The sequence below is a fragment of the Tamandua tetradactyla genome, chromosome 11 (genome assembly GCF_023851605.1).
Source record: "Tamandua tetradactyla isolate mTamTet1 chromosome 11, mTamTet1.pri, whole genome shotgun sequence".
In the NCBI taxonomy this organism is placed as follows: domain Eukaryota; kingdom Metazoa; phylum Chordata; class Mammalia; order Pilosa; family Myrmecophagidae; genus Tamandua; species Tamandua tetradactyla.
This window is the reverse complement of record NC_135337.1, coordinates 30397262-30423469: the sequence shown is the minus strand read 5'-3', so window position 1 is coordinate 30423469 and position 26208 is coordinate 30397262. Positions and strand designations below refer to the sequence as shown.

General features: G+C 37.6%; 1 protein-coding gene across 3 annotated transcripts in view; it reads left to right on the top strand.

Moving 5' to 3' along the window:
* The first annotated feature begins 2788 nt into the window (after window positions 1-2788).
* Window positions 2789-26208, top strand: part of FNBP1L (formin binding protein 1 like) — a 128914-nt gene continuing 105494 nt past the window's right edge. For all 3 annotated transcript variants that reach the window (XM_077120238.1, XM_077120237.1, XM_077120239.1), the window contains exon 1: window positions 2789-3047. In XM_077120238.1, the coding sequence (XP_076976353.1) occupies window positions 3024-3047 (24 nt within the window). In that variant the 5' untranslated portion in view covers window positions 2789-3023. The remainder of the gene's footprint in view (window positions 3048-26208) is intronic.

Genomic DNA, 26208 nt, shown 5'->3' with positions numbered 1-26208 from the left:
TTATGTACCCTAAAATGCAACAATGGACAACTATGTTTCAAATTCTGACTTAAAGGAATTCATGCAGGGGCAATTTGAAGCTCCAAAGGGCATTAGCTAAATGTTTATAATATAAGGAAATTATAAAAAGGACTTGCATTTGAATTAATACACGATAAAATATGCAAATTAAATATAACACTTCAATGGCTTAACATACAGCAGAGTTCAAACATATGCCTAAAGAGAAAATGTATTCAATAAAGTTATTTTCCATAATTAATAAGATATAGTTTAATAATTTTTAAAATTGCTAAAGCACTGTATAATTAAAACCCTTTCAAGTTTAATCACTGAAGTGACTCCATTGTAAAAACATGTGGAGAAATCTAGAATAATATTATTTCCTGGCTTGCTCCTTAGTGCTGATTACCTTATAAAATATGTAATATGAAATAGAAACTTTGCGGTAATTGATTGCCATAAGACAATTGGTATGGCAGATTTATATATCATTTAATGGTGCAAAAAATGATATGGGGCTAGCATATGGAATAAATTAATATAAGGTTGCAGTATTTACTAAAAAGATTTTTACTTTCAAGAGTCTGGAATCTATGTTTTATCTTTTTTAGAGATAAAAACAGTACGTTGAAAGTGCTCACAAAATGTTTTGTCACGGATGCATAAACAATAAATCATGTTAAAATAATTTAACATGCAACTGATTCTGATTATGGGAAAAATCAGGAACAGCATTAAAAATTGTCATGCTGATAATATATTTGTGTGTGGCTATATGCCTGTAATACACACATTTGTTAGCTAAAATGCTCATATTCATGTTTTTTGAGAAGATTGGTTATAAAAAGTACTTTGAAATCTGATTAATCTTTCTTATTTTCATAACAAAATATAACACTAAACCTATTTATTCCTTTGCTATGATAGTTTTAGCTTTTAAATCACTTTTACTTAGAGACTTTCTTGACATAGTGACTTTTACATCGTGAATTTGTAAATTACAAATGAAATAAATCTTTAAAAGATATTACCAATTTAAGTTGTTCATATGAATTCTATTTAAAGTTATAGTAATGGAGGATAACAGAAATTTCATCTAAGTTTAAATATTACGCTTGATGCCCACAAATCTAGCTTTTTGAACAAAAATGAACTCTTAAGTGTTCAGAAACTTTGGAAGAAGAAAAGTGTTTACCTGGAAGATAAGACATTTATATTCAATTAGGGAATTATGTACACTGAGTGGCTGGGGAGAATGGAAATGGTAGATAGTTTTACTTTTTAAAGAAAAAGCATGTAATTCTGGTTTAAATTATGCTCGATGTCTTAACTTTTATGACAACGTTTAGTTATGATAAATCTTACTATTGTGAGGGTTCTAAATAATGAAACATCCATTTAATTTTTTCATTACTAACAAACATTACACGCATTTATTAAAGACGTGCATGATGTGGAGGGAATGAGACAAGAGAAAGGTGAATAGCAGTGTTAGATAATATCACCAACCTTAAGGAACTCTGTTCGAAACAGAGACAGTAGGAAAAATTAGAAAAAGAAAGTGTTGTGCAGTTAATGTTTCACAGCCTTTCACTGCTTGGCATACTCAAGCGTTTAAAAATTTGCCATAACCCACTTAGAAGAGGGTGAGTGTTTGTATCTTAAGTGCCCTTAGAGAAGGGCGGGAAAGAATTTAGCAGGAGTGGTGGTTGGACTGTCAGAAGGGCAGTCGGCTATTTGCCTGAACTCCAAGAGACAGAGAGAGAGCACTGAGGCAGGGTACGCTTGAGCGGGCCGTGTAGGGAAGGAATTTCAAAGACGGACACACAGCCTGATGAGACACGTGTGGGAGAACTTCAAGACACTCAGCTGTCAGTACTCTACCAGTTGGCTGGATGAAAACGTATCTTTTTTGTTTTTTTAAACACGCAATTAATACTAAAGCATATGTTAGGGAGTTGCTAAGTGAACTCGATGTCTACTAGCACCAGTCAAGCTAGCTGAAAGTAGGTAATGATTGCTCAGAGAGGTCCGGAAGTAACTTCACAGAGAAAAAAGTGGTGGACCTGCTTCAACGAATTCGGTATTCTGAAGTGAGGGATCTGCAGTTCCGACAAGGCTTTTTGCCCTACCTGGGGGGTATGGGGCTCGCATCGAACCTCCCCACACACGAGGTTACCATTCCAGAAGTGGAGCAAACTGTTTTCGTCTCCTGCAGGTGACAGCTCGGCTCACATTTGTCCAAATTCCAAAATTATTACTGGAAGATCTGCCTTTTTTTTTTAAATAAACTCTGAATTTACAAAATTAAAATGTTTTATTAGAATAGAATCGGCATTGCATTTACATTCGACGTTCAACCTGTACACATTTTAGTGATTCCCAAGAATCTAATTCTGAAGGACAATGTCAGGCCCTAAATGAGAGGTCACAGTACTTTCTTGTTTTGTTTGTCATTTAATAAAGAAAACAGCTTTCCATAATCTAAACCGAAGGATTTCGATGAGGTATCTTAGAGTTTTTGCCGAGCGGAAGAGGCAAAAGGCGGGTGACTAGAATTGCCTCCTCTAAGGGGGCTCAAAGCAGAGAAGGGCTGAGATTAGAGGTGTGGGCATCTTTTCCCTTTATCATCTCAGAGGCAGGGGATAGAGTGGTGACTAGAGGAGACCCACCTGGGAGGCGACCCCCGACCAGCAGTGGCTAGGCGCGCGCGGGTCCGCCCCGATCCCAGGGTGCATCGCGCCCCGCCCCCTCCCCGCTCCGCGTTCCCGCCTCCCTGGTCCTGAGCCCCCTCCCTCCACAGCTCCGGGAGGCGTGGAAGCAGCGGCGGCGGTGGCGGCGGCGATTTACCCAGTCCGCTCTTTCTCACTCGCTGGGGAACCAAGCGGTAGCGGCACCCTCCGAAACAGAGCAGCGAAGCCGTGAGCCTGCCGGCTAGCTAGTAAGAACGCAAATTGACTGCAGAGCCGACGGACGGACAGCGGGGCAGCCAGACGGCCCGAGCCGCTTCAAGTTCCGCCATGAGCTGGGGCACGGAGCTTTGGGTGAGTGGAGGGAGAGGGGCGCCTCGCGCAGCCCCCAGCCCTCGAGAGGCGCGGCGCGGGCGGGTTAGGTGCCGCTCACCGTCGGCGGCGAGAGCGCCTTGGGCGGCCCCGTCCCTGGGTGGGTGTCCCTCTTTGTGTGCAGACCCCTCTTGCCTCCCCGGCCAGGTCGAGGGGGCGGCTGCGCTAAATTTGCCTCGAGCCCTTGCGGCTACGGAGGGGGTCGGGGCACAGCCTTGGATATGCAAGGCTGTGGTCCCTGGGCTGCTTTTGCCCTCTACGGTGCTCTCGCGTCCCGTCTTTCTCCTCCGCCAGCACTTTCCCGACGCCTGGCCCCTTGCCTGGCCGAGCTCCTTTCCCTTTGTATCTCCCCGCCCCAAGTCGGGGGGAGGGAGGCCATTGTCCCGAAGGGACTCCAGTCGTGGGCGGGCAGGGGGCCCGCCACTGTCCCCCTCCCCGCCCGGACGGAGGTCCCCCGGGCTAGGGCGTCGCCCGGCCCGGGCGGCGCTGGGAGCCGGGAGGTGCCGCCTGCCGTGCTCGCCCCAGGTAGGGGGAGCCGCGAGGCTTTGTTCGGCACCGGGTCTCCCGCCAGCCAGGCCCAGCCCACTCGCCCATTTCCCTCTCCCTCGGTCTGGGCTCCAGACCGTACTAGCTTCGGGGGCCTCTCGCTGGACCACCCCCAGCAGCTGCAGCCCTTCGGTAGCGGGGCTGACTTTTGGGATCTGAATTAAATGGGGTGATCGATGGGCCAGCAGATTTTGCCAAAAGATCTCACGGTTTCCTGATGGCTTTACTTCCCCTTCCGTTGTTCTTTATTCTCACTCGTTCTCTTTCCTTCTCCTCTTTCTTGCTTTCCTCTCTTGGGCGCTGCAGGCTTGTTTCAGACAATACCGGGTTTCTGGCCAAGGTGTGGGTGGAGTGTAGTGGGTCGGAGAATTTGTGCCCGATGCCGCCACGGAAGGGTGGAGGTGTGGAGGGCATTGATTTCTCAGGTGCCGAGGAGGGACAGATGTTGTGGGGGCGCTATCCCGAGAGCGGCCGGACTTCAACCACTCCCCTCATTATCCCACCTGTGTATATGTTCCGTGCCTTTTGTTAACGCGGATCTCGTGAAATTACAAAAGAGAAAGGAAAGGAATAACTTTTTTGTATGTAAGTGTGCGGTTAGGATGGGAGTGGACGAAGATGGATTAATTGAAGGGCAAAATGTTTTCTTCGATTATTTTTAACGTTTTACTCAAAGATACGGAATCCTAGAACTCACAGAGACCTTAGAGCTCACATTCTTAGCCAGCCCAGGAATCTCTCCTGCAACATTCTGAACGAGTTCTTGCTCAGCCTGTAAACATGCCACCCAAGAGAAAATACCTCCCAAGCCTCTCCATTCCGTTTCTTAGAGAGCGTTAATTGTTCTTATGTTGGGGAGGATTATGTATTAAATATTCTGTAAAATGTGACCCTTTTACAGTGGTAAGGTTCTCAGGCATTACTATCCTTTTTCCTTTCATTTTGTACATTCTATAATCGATTATAGTGTATCATTCGTTCAAAGAGATGGATATCATTTTATTTTCCATTTTTATAATTAGAAGCTGTCTTTATTTTTATATGCTTAAATGACCCACGTTTTAGAGGAAGCTAAAATGTAAGCAGAATACTTTAAAAAGTATTATTTAGGATAATACATAAATTTAACTATTCATTTATATTTTTTAAGAAATTAAATTTGTATCACATCATAGGAAAATAGTTTCAAAGAAAAGGAGTAAAATATTTTAGTGATGACTAAAATGCATTTTTAAAAGTCTTTAAGAATTAAGGATATAACATTCAGAAGCTATTCCAATATTTATCCTTCCCCCTGCGATTTGATTATTTACTTTTAGCCAGATACTTTATCAGCAATTTGAAAAGGTAAACTGTAAAAGAAATGGCATTTTTGTTCTAACTAAAGATTTCTTGAATCCTTTTGGAAGTTTTGAAGAAAGATTTTAAATTAATTTTTCTCTTAAAATTCAGTGTATTTTCCTTTTAAAATTTTTTAGTGGTTTGAGGACTTGGGGAAGACATATACTAGAAATTAAATAATGTAGAATTAACTCATATTGACTTGATGTTTAAACTTTAGATAAGGAGAATTTGATTTAGAGGACTATGGTTGGAATTAGAAGAGACCTTAGAAAAATTTGACTAGACTTCCTGTTTCACTGTTCTCAGTTTTGAATATTATTGTGCTTCCAGTGAATTATAATACAATAAGACACCTATACTACCCCCTTGCCATTGAGGAATTTGAGGTTGGGAAAATTCTCTTGAAAATTTCAGTTTAGAGACCAGCTCTCGTTACTTCACATTTGGGATCACATTACTGTCCCCAGACTATTTTGATTATTGAGAATATTTTGTAATAAAAATATGCAGCTGTTTGAAAAGTTGAAAAGGAGATCAGACTTCAGATAGAGATATAAATCCATTCAGAGAGAGATCTGGTTAGTGCTAAGGTAAATCTGACTAAAGGGTAAAGGATGATATTGACTGCATTTTGTAACTTCAACTTCTGTATGAAATCAAAGGAAGAGATGTTTATTTGATGCAAAATTTATATTTTCTGTAGCACGCTTTAATTTAACTTGTAGGGTCAGTTTATTCAAACACCCTAATTACATGGAACCTTGAATAGGGAGTGAGTTCTTGTTGGTTGGTACAGGTTAGTCTGATGCCCTGATACATCCATGAGTAATTTGGGCGGAGAATAAAAAAACATTTGCAGAGCCCTCCTTGAGGTTCTGGGGAAAATGTGGAAATATTAAACTTCCCCACTTGGGGAATTTCTGATACTCTCCCAAGCATTGAAAACTACCAGTTTAATAGGCCAAGCCCTCAATCTTGTGGCTTACCCTTATGAAACTTATTCCTGCAAAAGAGAAGCTAAACATACTTATAATTATGCCTGAGTTACCCCCCAGAGAACCTCTTTTGTTGCTCAGATGTGGCTCCTCTCTCTAAGCCAACTTGGCAGGTAAACTCACTGCCTTCCCTCTCTATATGGGACATGACTCCCAGGGGTGTAAATCTACCTGGCAACATGGGACATGACTTCTGGGGATGAGCCTGGACCTGGCATCGTAGGATTGAGAAAGCCTTCTTGACCAAAAGGGAGGAAGAGAAATGAAACAAAAAGTTTTGGTGGTTGAGAGATTTCAATAGAGTCAAGAAGTCATTCTACCTAGAGTTTATTCTTATGTATTATATAGATATTACTCTTTATTTTTTAGTGTATTAGAATAGCTAGAAGGAAAATACCTGAAACTGTTGAACTGAAATGCAATAGCCTTGATTCTTGAAGATGATTGTATACCTATATAGCTTTTACAGTGTGGTCATGTGATTGTGAAAACCTTATGGCTGGCTACTCTCTCTATCCAGTGTACAAGACAGTTAAGTAAAAAAAATAAGGCCAAAAATAAATAATAAGGGATGGGATAAGTGGTATTAGGATGCTTTGGGTTTTTATTTTTTTAATTTTAATTTTTATTCTTTGTTTTTGGAGTAATGAAAATGTTTAAAAATTGATTGTGGTGATGAATGCACAACTATAGATAATACTGTAAACCATTGATTGTACACTTTGGATGATTGTATGGTATGTAAATATATATAAAAATTTCATTTAAAATGTGCAGTTGTGCATTCAAACTAAATTTTGTTTCTTGTAACATTTTGGAATTTTGTTCCTGTTTTAATACTTCTGAAGTCTTCTGTTGAATTAGAGAATAAAATGCTTTAATAGAATCCCTTTGATACAGAACTGGGGGACAGAACTTGTAAATCTAAGTGATGGACTAAGTGGATTATGTCAGACTTCTGTTGTGTGATTGTGAGGAGATATGAATTAACTGGTAATGAATTTGACCTGTGCTTTAAGGGATTTCTAATATTCCAAATGAGCATTTAAGTAAGGTAGTGAATATTTACTAGTATCACAGTTCTGTGTTTTGGGTAATACCAAACAAAGAGACTAGGGTATCTTCATTTCAAGCTGCAGTGTAAATATAAGGTTGCATCTTAGATGTTACTTTTTGTGTTAATTTCCTTATTACTATTGAAAATATGGTTGGATCAGAAAGAGAGTCCAGATATGAATTACTATCACAAAGCACAAAGTTTATAATTATTAGCCATTTCTACCAAATAAGGAAATTGAAGATTGGAGAAGTCCAGTCTTTAGTCAATGCAATTTATTTATTAGAAGATGATGTTTAGTTTTTTGAGAAGCCAGTTAAAATTGAACAACAAAAACAAAAAATCTCTGTGAGGGTTTTGAGTATATGTGTGTGGATAGATTTGATAAAAATATGGTTGAACACATCACATTCATATTATGATTTATTCACAAATTTATTCAAAGGAAAAAGTAAAATACTAGAAATAAGGAATGAGGTAACTGGAATGGGAGTTAGAAGTTAGGTTCAAATATCTAATTTAATTCATAGGGCTTACAAACATTTTTGTGCCATGGTTTTCTGTTCTGTATGATCTCTAGCCCTTAGTTTTAAGAGTGTATAATTTAAAAGCCATTTTTATTTTCATCATATTATTAGTAAAGTGCGTTTGGCAAAGCTTATGAAATCTTTTTGAAAGAAATTGAAACGTGGTTTGGATGATAATTAAGGTGGATTCTTTATTTAACGCCTTTAGTCTTAGTTCTTTAATGAAATGCTTCCTTTTCTTTATCCTCATAGCACATTATATAGAGCTTTTTTTTTTTTTTGCATGGGCAAGCACCAGGAATCGAACCTGGGTCTCCAGCTCTGCAGACAAGAACTCTGCCTTCCGAGCCACCATGGCCTACCCTAGAGCTTTTTAAAAATAACATTTACAGTGTAAATGTATTACACTGTAAGGTCTTGAGGATAGGGGCTGGGTTAATTTTTGTTTCTTTTGTTTTCAATGCCTGTAGGTGATCATGCCTAATTTGCCTAATTGAATTAATAGTTGTTTGGATTACCCTGAGTATTGATTACTGATTAGTGTTCCTAGGAGGGAGTCTTTGGTGTTCTGAAGTTCTTTGTAGGTGGTGATAAATTAGATGATAGGTTATGTGCTTCGAGAAGCCCTAAACAAGCTGAAGATAAATAGAAACTTTAGTACTTGGGTTACAAATATTTTACAATTGAGGAAAAACTGATGTAAGGCAGCTGATGAGAATTTACTTGACTGACAGTTTGGTTATGTGCTTGCCAAAAGAGCTGGTGAAATCTTAGGCCATATTAACAGATTTGAGTAGAACAAAGGAATTGTGTCTCATTGTAGTTGGTACTGATTACACCATATCTGTATATTAACTTTAGTCTTGTTTTAGATTTTTTTAGAGGGCACTTATCTAGAAGAGGTTTTTCAAAGGAAAGCAGTTGTGGACATGAACTGCACTGCTCTTTCAAAGGCTATGAAACTGCTGTAGTAATACAGTTTAGCTTTAAAAATTAAATACTCATGGAATGCTGGAAGTGTACCATGCTTTATATGCTGAGATTTATAAAGGTTCATATAGGCCCTGCCCTGACTGAATGTAAGAGACGTTATGAGTTGATGCTACTTTCCTAACTCCTACATTTTTATCACTTGTCCAGAATGTTCTTTGACCAGTTCCTATCAACTCCCTCCCCTCATACTATGCATTCTGGATATTATCATTCTTAGGGGACTAGCACCTTAATATTACAGTTATTTTTTTGTACACTCAAAATCTTTGGAAAATAGTCATGGTATAAATATTTATTTATCTCCAAAATTTCCTTTGTTGTTGTAAATTGTCAGGTTCAGCAGTGTATTACAGATGTTGTTGTTAAGGAGAGCGAGAGCTTTCAAGAAACCTGTTCACACTGACTATTTTAAGATGGAAAGCTGGATACTGCCTCTAACTAATTTCTCCTTTGCATTGCTACTTGCTATTCCACTCATTTCTACTTGCTTTCCCTGCCTTTTTCTTGAAACAGTCACTCTCTTTCTTCTTCAATCTGTAAATTGTGGGTTTGACTGGAAACTAAAAAATCCATTGTACTGTTTTTTTTCCTATATATCATTCCCTGTTTCTGGGCAAAAAATAAGGCAAGAGAATGTTAATGGCTTATATTATCAAGCAGCTACTACTGAGCACTACAAGTAGTTTCTTATTTAATGATCTTCAAACATTTTCCGTTCAATAGGGAAAAAAAAACTGTCATGGGGAACATAATCATACCTGCAGCAAATTAAATGCTGGTAGGAAAAGAGAATTATATAGGCTTTGTACATCTGGCATACCAAAAGGATGTAAAAAGAGAGACTGATGCTTGCCTATTCAACAGGTGTTTGTTTCCTGCCTCCTGTGGTTTAGGCAACTGGCTCCATTTTGTAGGGCCTACCAGAAGGAATCAGTTAGATACTAGCATGAACCTCAAATAGCTCATGTAGGGAATTAAGATTTAATAAGTAACCAGAAAGCCAATAGAAAGTAGTATGGCATTTAGAGCTGTGAAAAATTTCCTAGTCTAGCAGTCACAGGAAAAGCTTTAGGAAGGTCCTTGAGTCTTTATCATTTGAACTTAATTTTGGGATAAGGAGGGTTATACATGTACGCAGTTGAAGATGAGTGTTCTAAAGAGAAATCAGGAGTTCCTGAGAAGTTCCTAGAGAGCAGAGATCATGTCTTATTCATTGCTGCGTCCTCAGCTGTTGGTACACTGCCTGGCATAGAGCCTGGCGATCTTTAATAAGTGTTTGCAGGACTTATCTCAGTGTAGTAGTTAGATTTGACTTGAATTTGGGTGTAGGATGTCTGAAAGTGGTGATGAAGGGTACATTAGGGCCAGGCAGAGGCTTTTCTGGCTGAATGCTTATTTCATTAACCTGTTTTGTTGCACATTAGTATATAATTAACCCAATTTTCAGATCACTAAAAAGTCCACAAAAGGAAATCTTAGTTTGTGTTAGTGGGAGAAATTACCTCTTCCTACCAAAGTCTTTGGAGAATCCCTCTGGGTTTTAGAAGATGAAAGTTAAATGGACTTTCCTCATCTCTACAAGAATATTTGAAAGATATTGGTTGCTTTAATAATTTGTTCTGAAATTAATGTTGTATTTTTATATCTGTTAATTATCAGGCAGCATACTGTAACTTGTTTAAACTAGTTTTTCTTCTTGCCTTAACCAATACTTAGTATTTTAAATTCTTTTTCAGTTTAGTTAACCATGCTTATTTTGGGGGGTGGGTGGTAGGGGTGTTCATGGTGCAAACGAATTTTGTCCCCTCATTTCTGCTTTGTATTAGTTCCATAATCTGATTTTATCTATTGATGTACGAGAATAAAAATTACAAGGGAAATTTTTTTAGTTTTTTTTTTTCAAAGTTTAAAAAAAATTTTTTTAAAACATAACATACAGACATGAACATTTTTACCATATGATCATTCCATTCTTGATATATAGTCAATAACTTACAATACCATCACATAGTTATGTATTCATCACCATGATCATTTCTTAGAACATTTGCATCAATTCAGAAAAAGAAAGAAGAAAAAAATTCATACATACTATACCCATTATCCTTCTTTCTCATTGACTGCTAGTATTTCCATCTACCCAGTATATTTTAACCTTTGTTTCCCTATTTTTTTTCTATACCCCTTACCACTCCTTTTCATTGATTACTATAGCATTTCAATCTACTAAATTTATTTTAACATTTGTTCCCCCATATATTTATTTTTAATCCATATGTTTAACTCATCTGCCCATACTGTAGATAAAAGGAGCATCAGACACAAGATTTTCACAATCACCCAGTCACATTGTGAAAGCTGTTTCATTATACAGTCGTTTTCAAGAAACATGGCTACTGGAACACAGCTGTACGTTTTCAGGCACTTGCCTCCAGTCTCTCCAGTATACCTTAACTGAAAAGGTGATATCTATATAATATGTAAAAATAACCTCTAGAGTAACCTCTCCACTCTGTTGAAATCTCTCAGCCATTGACACTTTATTTTGTTTCATTTCTCTCTTCCCCCTTTTGGTCGAGAAGGTTTGATCCCAGCTCATTCTAGAATTTCTGTCCCATGTTGCCAGGAAAGTTTACACCCCTGAGACTCATGTCCCACGTAGAAAAGGGGAGGGCAGTGAGTTTCCTTGTCGTGTTGGGTGAGAGAGAGAGGCCCCACCTGAGGAACAAAAGAGGTTCTCTGGGGGTGACTCTTAGACGCGTAATTTTAAGTAGCTTAGCCTATCCTTTGTGGGTATAAGTCTCATATGAACAAACCCCAAGATTGAGTGCTCGGCTTGTTGCTTTGGTTGTCCCCACTGCTTGTGAGAACATCAGGAATTCTCCACATGGGGAAGTTGAATTTTCCCCCTTTCTTGGCATTCCCCCAAGGGGGCTCTACAAATACTGTTTTTTTTCACTGTTCAAATCACTGTGGGATTTATTGAGACATCACTCTGGACAAACTTACAAAATCTCATGCCCTACTCAAGGTTCCATGTACTTATGGTGTTCAATTAAATTGTCCACATAAGTTATATTAGGAAATGCACTAGTCAAAATATAAATTTTGTACCAAATAAACATTCTTTGCTTTAGTCTCACACATAAGTTAAAGTTTTAAAAAATGAATTACCATCTATTTTCAAGACCCTGCAATACTGACATTACTTTGTTCTTCCTCATGCAACAACATTTTTTAAATGTATGTTTAGTTAGCTATCATTATACACTCTAGGCATTCCTAGATTATATCATCTCAGTCTTTATCGTCTATCTTTCCTTCCGATTTCATTACAAGGAGAAATTTAGCGTTAAGTTCTTGAGAGAGAACTAAAATACTTCATGAAAGATGTAATATATTGGTATTGGTTATTTGTTATAATTTGAAAAAGCATATGTAAGGAGTCAGTTTTTCCTATTTTTGGCACACCGTTAATTTGTTGTTTTGGGGGGTAGTAAAGGTCATTTGTTTGTTCCTGCTGTATACCCAATTTGGGTAAAAAGATTTGGCATTCAGATTTTCATTAAATGAGGGAATCAGTGAATTGCTATAATTTTGTCATCATGATGTGGTTGTTTAGTGTTTCTTTCTTTCTTTCTTTTTTTTTTTTAAACATGGGCAGGCACCGGGAATCGAACCCGGGTCCTCGGGCATGGCAGGCAAGCACTCTTACCTGCTGAGCCACCGTGGCGCGCCCTGTTTAGTGTTTCTTTCATCAGTTTTTTATGCTTCTCTTATCTTTGTTTAACCTTAGGAATCCTTTCTATAATCTGGGAAAATAAGTAGTTGTATTTTCTTGTATGAAACATTTCTCTTTATTTAGGTCTAGGATTCTCATTTCCTTGATTATTTGAGTATGATTTATCTTTAGTAATAGCAGATTTTATGAACCACTGGATTCTAAAAATGGGAGCAATGAATAGTTGTTATATGCCTTGTTGGTTGATGTATCGTTATGTATAAGAATAGTGTAAATTCTCAGTCCCATTGCACAATCTGTTTCCCTTCAGTTCCAATTGCCCAGTATCTCCCCTATTTCTTTCTCCTGATGACCTCTGTTCTTAACTGAAATTCTCGAAGTTCATTCACTAATGTTAGTTCATATTAGTGAGACCATACATTATTTGTCCTTTGATTTCTGGCTAATCTCACTCAGCATAATGTCCTTAAGGTCCATCCATGTTGTTACATACTTCATAACTTCATTCTGTTTTACAGCTGCGTAATGTTCCATCGTGTGTGTATACCACAGCTTGTTTGGCCACTTGTCTGTTGATGGCCGTTTTGGCTGTTTCTATCTCTTGGCAATTGGAAATAGTGCTGCTAAAAAACATTGGTGTGCAAAAAAAAAAAATAGTGTAAATTGACAGTATTACTGAATTGTGAAAAAGAAGTTTTTTACTTTTGGAGAACACAAATTTTAAAGTGAGTCTGAGAAGAAGATTTTGACAAAATGATTGAGTTTTTTCACAGTATAAATATAAAAATAAAAAATTATTGAAGTGAAACAGCTATGGTAAATAGCTTTTAAATACACATAGAAGCTGTTACTTTTGAATCAATTTTCTAGACCTACTTAGACTGTGAACTGAATTGTTAGCCTTCTGTACTACTTGCCAAGACTGAATATAATTAATATTTTAATTGATTTTTTAATCTGAAAATTCCTTTATTTCACCTTAAGTTTGAAAAACATTCATAAAGATATAACATTCATACACTTTATTATTTTGTTCCCATTTCAAACCACTTTAATATGTACGATTCAGTGATATTAACTATAGTCACAATATAGTGCTTCCATCACCACCATGTATTACATTAGCAAAATTTTTCATCATCCCGAACAGAAATTCTGTACCCATTAAATAATAACTCCCATTCCTATGATATTTGTCCTTATATGCCTTGCTTATTTCACTCCAGCATAATGTTTTCAGGGTTCATCCATGTGGTAGCATGTATTAGAACTTTATTCCTTTTAATGGTTGAGTAAAATTCCATTCTATGTATATACCATATTTTCTTTATCCATTCATCTGTTAATGAACACATGCTTTGTTTCCACCTTTTGGCTATTGTGAAAAATGCTGCTAAGAATGCTGGTGCACAGGTGTCTGTTTGCGCCCCTCTTGTCAATTGCTTTGGGTATATACCTAGGCATGTAATTGCCAGGTCATGTAATAATTCTATATTTAATTTTTGTTTTCCACAGTGGCTGTGCCATTTTTCATTCCTACCAGCAGTGCACAAGTGTTTTAATTTCTTCTCATCCTTGCCAGCATTTGTTATTCTCTGTTTATTTAAGAATAATCATCCTAGTGAGTGTGAAGTGGTTTATTATTGTGGCCCCCAGCCTGCACTTCTCCAGTGGACAATGAGGTTGAATATCCTCTCAGGTGGCCATTGGACATTTATATATGTCTTCCTCAGAGAAACATCTATTCAAGTCTTTAGCCCACTTCTAAGTTGGGTTGTTTGCTTCTTTGCTTTAGGAGTTCTTTATATTTTTTAGTTATTAAATTCTTGTCTAAGAAATGATTTGCAAACATCTCCAATTATATAGGTTTTTTTCATTTTCTTTAATGCACAAAGTTTTAAATTTTGATGAAGTACAATTTACCTATTAAAAATTTTTTTTTAATTCCTATTTTTGAGGTCATATCTCAGAATTCACTGCCAAATATAGATCATGGACGTTTCCTGTTTTTTTTTCCCCTGAGTTTTATGGTTTTAGCTCTTGTACTTAGGCATACAGTTTATTTTTAAATGAATATACTTATGTAACTCAAGATCAACTTATGCTGTCCCCAATAAATATCTGTGCTTCTTTCCTCTCAAGCAAAGGTAACTACTATTCTAATTTTATCACTTATTAGTTTTGTAGTTTTTTTAAAAAAATTTTTTTTAATTTCATATAAATGATATACAATTTGTACTCGTTAAAAATTTTATTGTGGTAACACACATACCTAAAGTTTGCCACTACCAAATCCTTTCATCACCCTAAACAGAAACTATAACCATTATGCAAAAATTCCCCATTCTTCTTTTTCCTCCAGCCTTTGGCAGCCTCTACTCTACTTTCTGTCCCTATAGATTTGTTTCTTCCAGATATTTCATATAAGTGGAATCATAAAATACTTGTCCTTTTGTGTCTGGCTTATTTCGCTTAGCATAATGTTTTCAAGGTTTATCCATGTTCTGTATATCAGCACTTTGTTCTTTTTTATGGCTGAATAATATTTCACCATATGGATATACCATATATATTTTTTAACCATTCATCAGATGGTTGGGTTGCTCCACCTTTTTACTGTTTCTGAATAAAGTTATTCTCTTAGTTCTCAGGTACTACGACTGATACCACTGAACTGCTTGACTTAACAGGAATTTATTGTTTCACAGGCTTGGAATCTAGAAGTTCAAAGTCAAGGTGCTGGAAGGATCCTACTTTCTCTGAAGTCTGTAGCATTCTGGTGGTGGCTTGTCAGTAGTCATTCTCCATCTCTTTCACATGGCCATCTGACTTCTTCTCTGGCTTAGGCTGACTATGTCCAAATTTCTTCTGCTTACGTGGACTTCAGTCACGTCAGATTAAGGCCCACCTGGATTCAGTGTGGCCTCATCCAAATTGGGTCTTTGAAGATCGCTCTTTACAGATGAGTCCATAAATGAGTCCTCACACAGGAGATTGGAAATGGTACACATTAGGATTTGAAGATTCCATTTACAAATGAATGGGCTTACGATTTGACCATGTCTTTGGTGGGGTTGGGTGGTGGTGGTAGAGGTGAATATGATTCACTGTACCACAGCTTACATTGTACATTGTGTTCATTGTACACAGTGTACATTGGTGTAGTGGTATACCTTGTTTTATTGTGCTTTACAGATGTTGGTACTTTTTTCCAATTGAAGGTCTGTGTCAACCCTGTGTCAAGCAAATCTGTGGGAACATTTTTCCAGCGTTCTGTGCTCACTTTGTATCTTTCTGTCACATTTTGGTAATTGTCACAGTGTTTCAGGCTTTTTCATTATTATTGTATCTGATGATGATCTGTGATCAGTGATCTTTGTTGTTACTATTAGAATTGTTTTGAGGTGCCACAACCCAGGCCCATGTAAGACAATGAACTCAATTAGGAAATATTATATGTGTTTTGATTGCTTCACCGACCAGTCATTCCCCCATCTCTCCTCTCCTTGGACCTTCCTCTTTTCTGAGACACGACAACATTGAAATTGGGCCAACCAGAAACTACAGTGGCCTCTAAATGCTCAAATCAAGGGAAGAGTTGCACATCTCATGCTTTAAATCAAAAGCTAGAAGTGATTAAGCTTAGTGAGGAAAATTTGTCAAAAGCAGAGGTAGGCTAAAGTTAGGCCTCTTTCCAAACAGTTAGCCAAGTTGTGAATGCAAAGGAAAAGTTTGTGAAGGAAATTAAAAGTGCTACTCCAGTGAACACACAAATAATAAGAAAGCAAATTAGGTTTATTGCTGATATGGATAAAGTTTTAGTGGTCTGTACAGAAGATCAAACCAGCCACAACATTCCCTTAACCAAAACCTAATCCAGAGTAAGGCCCTAACTCTTTAGTTCTGTGAAGGCTGAGAGAGGGGAGGAAGCTGCAGAAAAGTTTGAAACTAGCAGAGATTGGTTCATGAGATTTAAGGAAAGAAACCATCTCTATAACAACACTGCAAGGTGAAGCAGCACGTGTTATTGTAGATTCTGCAGCAAGTTATCACAAAAGATCTAGCTAATATAGTTTATGAAGGTGATTACACTAGACAACAGATTTTAAGTATAAACGAAACAGCCGTCTCCTGGAAGAGTATGCTATCATAACTAGAGAGAAGTCAGTGCCTGGCTTCAAAGAACAGACTGACTCTGTTATTAGGGGCTAATGTAGCTGGTGACTTTCAGTTGAAGCCAAGGCTTATTTACCATTCTGAACATCCTGGGGCCCTTAAGAATTATGCTAAATCTACTCTGTGCTCTATAAAAGGAACCACAAAACCTGGACAGTAGCGCATCTGTTTACAGCATGATTTACTCAATGTCTGAAGCCCTCTGTTGACACCTACTGCTCAGAAGAAAGATTCTTTTCCAAATATTACTGCTGATTGACAATGCACTTGGTCACCCAAGAGCTCTGGTGGAGATTTATGAGATGAATGTTGTTAGATGAATTTTGTATGAGATGAATCATACCTGCTAACACCCATCCATTCTGCAGTCCTTGGAGCAATGAGTCATATCATCTTTTAAGTCTTTTTTAAGAAATACATTTTGTAGGGCTGTAGCTGCCATCTATTGTAATTTCTCTGATGCATCTGGGCAAAATAGGTTGAAAAGCCTCTAGAAAGAATTGACCATTCTAGATGCCATGAAGAACATTTATGATTCATGAGAGGAGATCAAAATATTAACATTAACAGGTGTTTGGAAGAAAATTCCTGTCTTCATGGATGACTTTGAGGGGTTAAAGACTTTAGTGGAAGAAGCAACTGCAGATGTGGTGGAAATAGCAAGAGAACTAGAATTAGAAGTAGAGCCTGAAAATGTGACTGAATTGCTGCCATCTGATGATAAAACTTGAACAGATGAGGAGTTGCTTCATATGGGTGAGTAAAGAAAGTAATTTCTTGAGATGGAATTGACTCCTGGTGAAGATGCTGTGAACATAGTTGAAATGACAGCAAAGGATTTAGGATATTATATCAACTTAGTTGATAAAGCAGTCACAGGCTTTGAAAGATTGACTCCAATTTTGAAATTGTACTGTTGGTAAAATGCTATCAAACAGCATTGCATGCTATAGAGAAATATTTCATGAACGGAAGAGTCGATTGATGCAGCAAACTTCATTATTGTCGTATTTTAAGAAAATGCCACAGCCACCCCAGCCTTCAGCAACCATCACCCTGATCAGTCAGCAGCCATCAACAGCAAGCCAAGACTCTCCACCAGCAAAAAGATTGCAACTCGCTCAAGGCTAGAATGATGGTTAGCTTTTTTTCAGCAATAAAGTATTTTAAAAAATTTTTTTAAGGTACATTGCTATTGCACACTTAATAAACTATAGTATAGTGTAAACATTACTTTTATATGCACTAGGAAACAGAAAAATTTGTGTGACTTGCTTTATTGCGATATTCGCTGTTATTCTGTTGGTCTGGAACTGAACCTACAATTTCTTTGAAGTATGCCTGTACAAGTATCTGTTTGGATGCCTGTTTTCAATTTTTTTTTATATATATACTTACAAGTAGAATTGCCATACCATATGGTAATTCTGTTTAACTCTGTGAGGAATCCATATGTACTCTTATGTTTGAATTCTTCCATTTAATATTATATTAGAACCATCCTTTTTTGTATGCGTAGGATTTGTATTTGCTTCTGCCACGTGCCTGGGTTTACTGCTAGTCTGGGACCACCTTAACCCAAGTTCAGGACTTGAAATTCTTGTGTGGTTGCTGGATTTTTATTTCTGTCCCCATGTTTCTAGTATGCTTTCAATACCAAGGTCCCAGTTTTCCAGGATTGTCAAATGTCTTCAGGGCAAATGTGTTTTCCGTGTTCTTTTGTCTTTCTGGGTTCTCATTTTTACTTCACTTGTCACCTTATAATTCCCTGTTTTCTTGTCTTGGATGTTTAAATTTTTTAAAATATATTTTATCCAGGGAGAAAGTGATAGTTGATCCATATAACCTAATTAGCCTTACTGGAAACAGAAAGGTCTTATATTGAGTTTTAAATATTTGCTATTAGGCTTTTTTAAAAAAATATTTTAGGCCCTTTTTATTTTTCAAAAAAAAATTGTCATTAATATGAAAACATCTCATTCTCTCAAATTCTACAACTATACAACTGTTTGCTCCATTATTTGCATAGGAAATGACCACAATATAGAAATAGTAGGGAAAAAGAAACAAAGCAGCAAAAAGTGTGTATGTATGTTTCCATGTATAAACATTTGAAGCCTCTTAACAAAATTATTTACATTGTTTGTCAACTATTTACATGTTTTAAGAGCAGCTTTTCTAACAAAATTATAATTTATCAAGTTATGAAAATGTTTTCTAAAAAAAATTATCCAAAATAAATTGATAAACAATATTTTAAAAACAAAATTAATTCTTATTTTCAATTAAGACCCTTTTTGGCATTTTATTTATTTATTCTGCCCTTTGGTTAACAGGGTCAGCACCACATTACTATTATATATTGCGTATATGTAGCACTTGTTTCCTTAAGTTTTCAACATGTCATTTATACTTAAAGGCAAACACTGAGTCAGTAGCTTTGTTTTTAATTATGTTTTTAATACGTAGAGCTGTTTGTTTCTTTTCTGAATGTACTTTCAAAATGGCATCCACTACTTTTATCTTGGAGCAGTGTTCTCTTAGTTCTCTATATCAAAGATAGGATATATGGATATTTGAAAAATCTGGAAAAAAAAGACATATAGCAGTAATATAAGTGACAGAGCAGAAATTTTAGGGGAGATGGGGACCTTCAGTGGTATAACACAGCCCACCATCATTTTAAATAACCAGGGTATCAAGGGGTCCTGTCTCTTTTATTGAAGGATGGTATTAGAAATCAAGACCTGGGTGCCAGGTATGCTAGTTACTACTGGGGTGTCATTTCATAAGGCTCTTTCAGCTGACAGACTAAAGAAATATGTGTGTATATTAAACCATGTATATACACATATCTATAAATATTTCTGTATGTAACGATCTGTACATCAAGTTGAACCTGAATTCTTACTGATATCTCACATTTGAATCGATTATCACATGGGTCATTCTGGCCTCCTCCCCTTGAAATGACCATTTCACTAGCTCCCACTACCACCTCCATTTATTTAATTGTTCCAGTTCAGTATGCATGTATAGCAGTATCACAGTTGTTAACCTGTACCCCCGTGGGAAACAACTTTATCAACTAGAGTATAGCAGTTGCGTGCATTTTCTTTCCCCTTTAGTCTTAATGGACTCTTTATTTGCAAAGTTACTTAGGTCAGCACCTTTTCTCCCATCCCCTTCAGTGAGGTTGTTGTAATATAGTTAGATTCTCATCACAGTCTCTGTTCTTTCCCAGGATCCTCTGGCCTCCTAAATGATTTTTGAGAAATTTGCCTTCATTTGATTCATCTTTTGTTGCCATTGACACTTCATTTTGTCTCACTTCTCTCTTCCCCCTTTTGGTTGTGAAGGTTTACTCAATCCCTTGATGCTGAGTCCCAGCTCATTTTAGGATTTCTGTCCCACGTTGCCAGGAAGAGTTATACCCTTGGGACTCATGTCCGGTGTAGTAGAGAGGGGATAAGTTCACTTGCCGGGGTGGCTTAGAGAGAGAAGCCACATCTGAGCAACAAAAGAGATTCTCTGGGGGTGGGGTGACCCTTAGGCCTAATTTTAAGTGGGCTTGGCTTCTTTACAGGAAAAAATGTTTTAAGTGCAAGCCCCAAGGTCAAGGGCCTGGCCTGTCAAATTGGCAGTCCTTAATGCTTGGAGAATTTCAGGCCTTCCCCAAGTGGGAAAGTTTGATGTGTTTGTTTCCAGGTTTTCCCCGTCCTTCAAGAGGGCTCTGCAAATACTTTTTAATCTTCTGCCCAGATTACTCTGTGTATCTGGACATCACACCAACTTGTACAAACAAACAGGATCTTACTCTCTATTCAAAGTTTCATGTAATTATGGTGTTTGAATAAACTGACCCTACAAGTTAAATTAAATGATGTGCTACAGAAAATATAAATTTTGGACCAAATAAATATCTCTTCCTTTGGTCTCACACAGAAGTTGAAGTTATAAAACACAGTCAGTGCCATCTTTTACTCTTTAGTTTGATTTACATTATCCCTGCCCAGATCAGCTTCATTCATATCCAAAACTGGAGTCTGATAACTTTTTCAGTGTGTTTAACAGTTGCTGTATGGGGTAATGCTGACTTTCATAGCTGCAGAACTCTGTCTCTGAGTCTTACGTGTCACACAAATACCCAAAGTTCCAGGGAATGACCAGGTTATATAAAAAGAGCTCAACATCTCAGAATTTAGAAATAACAGTTACAACTCTGGAATTAATGTGACTGTTCTAAGAGCTTACAAAGAAGGAATTTTTACAATAGGCCTTCCCCTGATAACCTATGCTCTTGGATGTACATTATAGTTAGTCAGTATTAGTGAGGCATTATAATATTTGTCTTTTAGTTTCTGGCTTATTTCACTCAACATAGTGTCCTCAAGGTTCATTTACTTCATTGCATGCCTCACAGCTTCTTTCCTTCTTGTAGCTGCTTAATAGTCCATTGTAAGTACACATCATAGTTCCCCCTTCAATTCCTCAGTCGAAGTACCCTTAGGTCCCATGGGATTGCAGGATCATACTGCAGCGCAACCCCTTGCTTCCTGTGGAGCTACCACCCTGACCTCCAGAGGGGCTATACTACTCTGCTTTCCTACCAATAGTGGCAAAGTGCATCTTTCTCTCTCCACATTTTCTCTAGCACTTGTATCTCTCTGTTTACTTTTTTTTAAAGGAAAAATATAGTTTGTTTATATAATAGAAAAAAATGTATAATGGGTAGATGAGACATACAGAAACCCAGCGTGTATTAATAATAACATTAAATGCAAATAAACTGAAAAAATACAACTATAAAAACAAAAGATTGTTGAAGGGAAATAAAAATATGAGACCTAAAATAAGTCTCTCGATTTAATTCCATTGGTCAGTACTTCTATCTTTGTGCCAGTACCATGCTGTTTTGACTACTGTGACTTTATAATAAGTTTAAAAATCGGGAAGTGTTAATCCTCCCTCTTCATTCTTCTTTTTAGCTTTAGGTTGTTTTTAGCTTTTTGGGGTCTCTTTCCCTTCCAGATGAATTTTGTAACGAGCTTTTCCAAGTGTTCAAAGTAGGTTGTTTGGATTTTGATTGGTACTGTGTTGAATCTGTAGATCAATTTGGATAGAATTGACATCTTAACTAAATTTAACCTTCCTGTCCATAAACAGGGGTGTCTTTCCACCTATTTAGATGTTCTTTGATTTCTTTTAGCGTTATTATGTAGTTTTCTGTGTACAAGTCTTTTACGTCCCTAGTTAAGTTCATTCCTAAGTACTTGATTCTTTCAGTTGCTATTTTGAATGGATTTTTTTCCTAACTGACTGCTTATGTCATTGCTTGTGTATAGAAACATCATTGAGTTTTGCACATTAATTTTTTATTCCACCACCTTGCTGAATTTGTTTATTAGCTCAAGTAACTTTGTTGTAGATTTCTCAGGATTTTCCAGGATGATTTTCCAGATTTCTCAGGATGTCATCTGCAAATGATGAAAGTTTTACTTCTTCCATTCCAGTTAGGATGCCTTTTATTTCTTTGTCCTGCCTGATTACTCTAGCTAGAACTTCTATTACAAGTGTTGAATAATAGTGGTGATGAGGGCATCCTTGTCATGTTCCTGATCTTAGAGACAAAGCTTTTCAGTCTCTCTCCATTGAGTACGATGGTGGCTATCAGTTTTTCATATAAGCTCTTTATCATATTGAAGAAGTTACCTCTGGTTCCTGTCTTTTGAAGTGCTTTTATCAGAAAAGGTTGTTGAATTTTTGAATGCTTTTTCAGCATCAATCAAGATGGTCATGTGATTTTTCCCTTTTGATTTCTTAATGAGCTATATTACGTTAACTGATTTTCTTGTGTTGAGCCATCCTTGCATTCCTGGTATAAACACAGTTGGTCGTGGTATATAATTCTTTTAATGGTTTCTTGGATTCGATTTGCTGCAATTTTGCTGATAATTTTTCCATCTGTGTTCATTAGGGAGATTGGCCTGTAGTTTTCCATTCTCACAGCATCTTGACCAAGTTTTGGTATTAAAATGATATTAGCTTCATAAAATGAATTAGGTAGTCTTCCTTTTTCCTTAATATTTTGGAAAAGTTTGAGCAGGATTTGTGTTAGTTCTTTCTTGAATGTTTGATAAAATTCCCCTGTGATGCCATCTGGCCCTGGGCTTTTCTTTGTAGGAAGATTTTTAATGACTTGTTGAATCTGTTTACTTGTTATTGACTTGTTGAGATCTTCTGTTTCTTCTTGAGTCAGTGTAGCTTATTTGTGTGTTTTCAAGAATTTATACATTTCATCTAAGTTGTCTAGTTTGTTGGCATGTAGTTGTTCATAGTATTCTCTTATGGTTTCTTTTATTTCTTCAGGGTCTGCAGTAATGCACTCTTTCTCATTTCTGACTTTTTGCGTTCTCTCTGTTTTTTTCTTTGCCAGTTCTGCTAGTGGCCCATCAATTTTATTGATTTTTTCAAAGAACCAACTGTTGGTTTTATTGATTCTTTCTATTGTTCTTTTGCTCTCCTGTTCATTTAACTGCTTTTATCTTTGTTATTTCTCTTCTTATGTTTGCTTTGGAAATAGTTTGCTGTTCTTTCTCAGGTTCCTCCAGGTGAGTAGTTAAGTCCTTGATTTTTGGTCTGTCTTATTTTGTTTTTAGTACAAGCATTTAGGGCAAAAATTTCTCTCTCATTACAGCCTTTGCTGATCCCATAATTTCTGATGTGTTGCATTCTTGTTTTCATTTGTCTCCAGATAGCTACTGATTTCTCTAGCAATTTCTTCTTTGACACACTGGTTGTTTTGAATGTTCTTGTTCTTTGGTGGTTATTGAGATCCAGCTTCATTCTATTGTGATCAGAGAAAGTACTTTGAATAATTTCAGTATTTTAAAATTTCTAAAGACCTGTTTCTTGCCCCAGCATATGATCTATCTTGGAGAATGTTCCATGAGAACTAGAGAAGAATGTATATCCTTGTTTTGGGGTGCAGTGACCTATATATGTCTGTTAGGTCTAATTCATTTATCAAGTTATTTAAATTCTCTGTTTCCTTGTTGATCTTGTCTGGTTGTTCTGTCTATAGAGGAGAGCAGTGTATTGAAGTCTCCTTCTATTATTTTTGAAACATCTATGCTCCCTTCAGTTTTGCCAGTGTCTGTCTCATGTATTTTGGAGCTTCTTGATTGGTAACATAAGCATTTATGATTGTTATTTCTTGGCGAATTGTCCCTTTTATTAATATATAGTGTTCTTCTTTGTCGCTTATGATGTCTTTACATTTAAGGTCTATTTTGTCCGATATTAGTATAACTACTCCTCATTTCTTTTGGTTATAACTTGCGTGGAACCATCTTTTTCCATCCTTCCACTTTCAATCTATTTATATCCTTGTGTCTAAGATGAGTCTCTTGTAAGCAGCATATACCTGGGTTATATTTCTTAATACATTCTACCACTCTGTATCATTTAATTGCTGAGTTTAGTCTGTTAACATTCAAAGACATTATGGAAAAGGAGTTTTCCTGAATCCACCATCTTATCTTTTGGATTTTATTTATCACATTTATGTATTTTTTTTCCCTTTCTCTTTTTATCCTTTAATTTACCCTTACTGATATTCTTTAATTCTGTGCCTTCCTCCAGACCTCCCTTTACTGTCTTTTTTTTCAGCTGACAGGACTCCCTTTAGTATTTCTTGTAAGGCTAGTCTTATGTTCACACATTCTTTCACAGATTGTTTCTGTGAAAATCTTAGAAGGGCAGTTTGGATGGGTACAGAATTCCTGGCTGGAAGTCTTTCTCTTTCAGGATCTGAAATATATCATACCACTGCCTTCTTGTCTCCATAGTCCCAGTTGAGTAGTCTGAATTCAGTCTTATGTGGTTACCCTTGTATGTAGTAGATTGTTTTTCTCTTGCCACTTTCAGAATTCTCTGCTTCTCTTCAGCATTTGGCAGACCGATTAACATGTGTCTCAGGGAAGGCCTATTTGGATTTATTCTGTTTGGAGTTTGTTGAGCTTCCTTGACTTGCATATTTATGCCCTTGGAAAATTTCTCCATTATCTCCTCAACTAATCTTCCTACCCCTTTTCTCTTCTCATTCTGGGACATAAAAGATTCTTATATTTGTGTGCTTTGTTTTGTCTATCATTCCCTGAGATCCAATTAATATATTTCCATCTTTTTTTGCCATTTGCTGTTGGAGTGTTTGAAATCAGTTGTTTTGCCCTCTAGTTCACTTATTTTTTCTTCTGCCTCTTCAAATGTGCTGTTGTGTGTCTCTAGTACTTTTTTTATTTGGTCTACAGCATCTTTAATCTCTGTGATATCTGCTATTTTTCTGTTGTTTTGTATTCCTCTTTATGCTCTTCTAGTGTCTTCTTAATCTCCTTTATGTTATTAGCCATCCCATTTATTTTATTTAGTAGAGTTACAAGAACATCTTTGATTAGTTGTTGCCATGTCTCTGTCTCCTCTGATGTTTTAATTTGGTTGTTAGACTGGGCTATATATCTGTTTCATTATCATATGCTTAGTGATCTTCTGCTGCTTTCGTGGGATGTAAATGTCTTGATTGGTTTACTTTGGAAGTTGAATTTCCTTCAGTAGTCTAAAGCCTTGTATTTGTGGGGTGAATATGGAGCAGGATGCAGGGCATGACACAACAGTGCACTGATGTGTTGCTGTGCAGGTATAGTTAAGATTGGGGATGCTGTGCTAGTGCCTGTGAGTGTGGACACTCAGAGGTAGGGAGGATATGGCTGTACGGGTGCATGGATCTGTGGAGCAGGGCCCTGGTATGCGCTGCTCTAGGGTGTGGGGTTCTTTGTGCACATGCGCAGAGCTCAGTGTAGTAAGTCAGTGTTGCAACTGTGTGGGCTGGGGACGGATGTGGCTAGTTGTGCAGATGTGTGCTTGCCCAGAGCTGATGCATGTGACTGGGGGCTGTGCGCCTAGGCAGATCTTGGAGGGCCATAAACTGATGTACACGTTTGCTGAGCTTGGGGGCCAGGGTGGGGTTGCATGAATGTATGGGCTGGGGGTGAGTCTATCTTGTTGGAGGTAGGCACCCACACCCTTTATGTGCTGGTGATCACCTGCAGGGACAGGAATGGGAAAGTAGGCATTGGAGAGGATGGGGCAGGTGTGCATGTGCTTGGGGTGGGGGTGTGGGGCAGGTACATGTGTGAGGGGTTGGCAGGGCAGGGACACTTGGAACGTGGGAAGGGGTGGTGGGTGATGAGGTTCATGTGAGTCGGGTATGAGATTGGTCGCAGGGCTGTGCTGGTGAGGGTAGTGTGTACAACAGACGCAGCTTGGCTTACTTACTAGTCCCTGTCTCCCTGTCCGTGTACTCCTGAGGGCTCCAGGCTTCCACATTAGGCCTATTTGCACCAGCTGAATGGCCTCCAGTTCTCTGCTACTCAGTTCCTCAGGTTTTGCAACCAGGGCTTCCCTATGTGGTGTAGAAGACCCTTCCAGGTCACTTACAACCTGGAATCACCATCTCATTGGCCCTCCCATCCCTTCTCTAGCTGTTCCTTGGAACAAGGATGAACTCTACATATCCTGTTCTGTCTTCCTCAGTCCCTCATTGTGGTTTTGATTAGCATTTCCCTAACAGCTGGTGATGTGAGCATCTATTCATATATTTTCTTTTTGGTTCTGTCATCGTTATTGGCCTATCAGTGTTATATTTTGCACATAGTATATGGTTGTCTTCTTAAAGGGATCTACTTTAGTACATCACATTAATAAT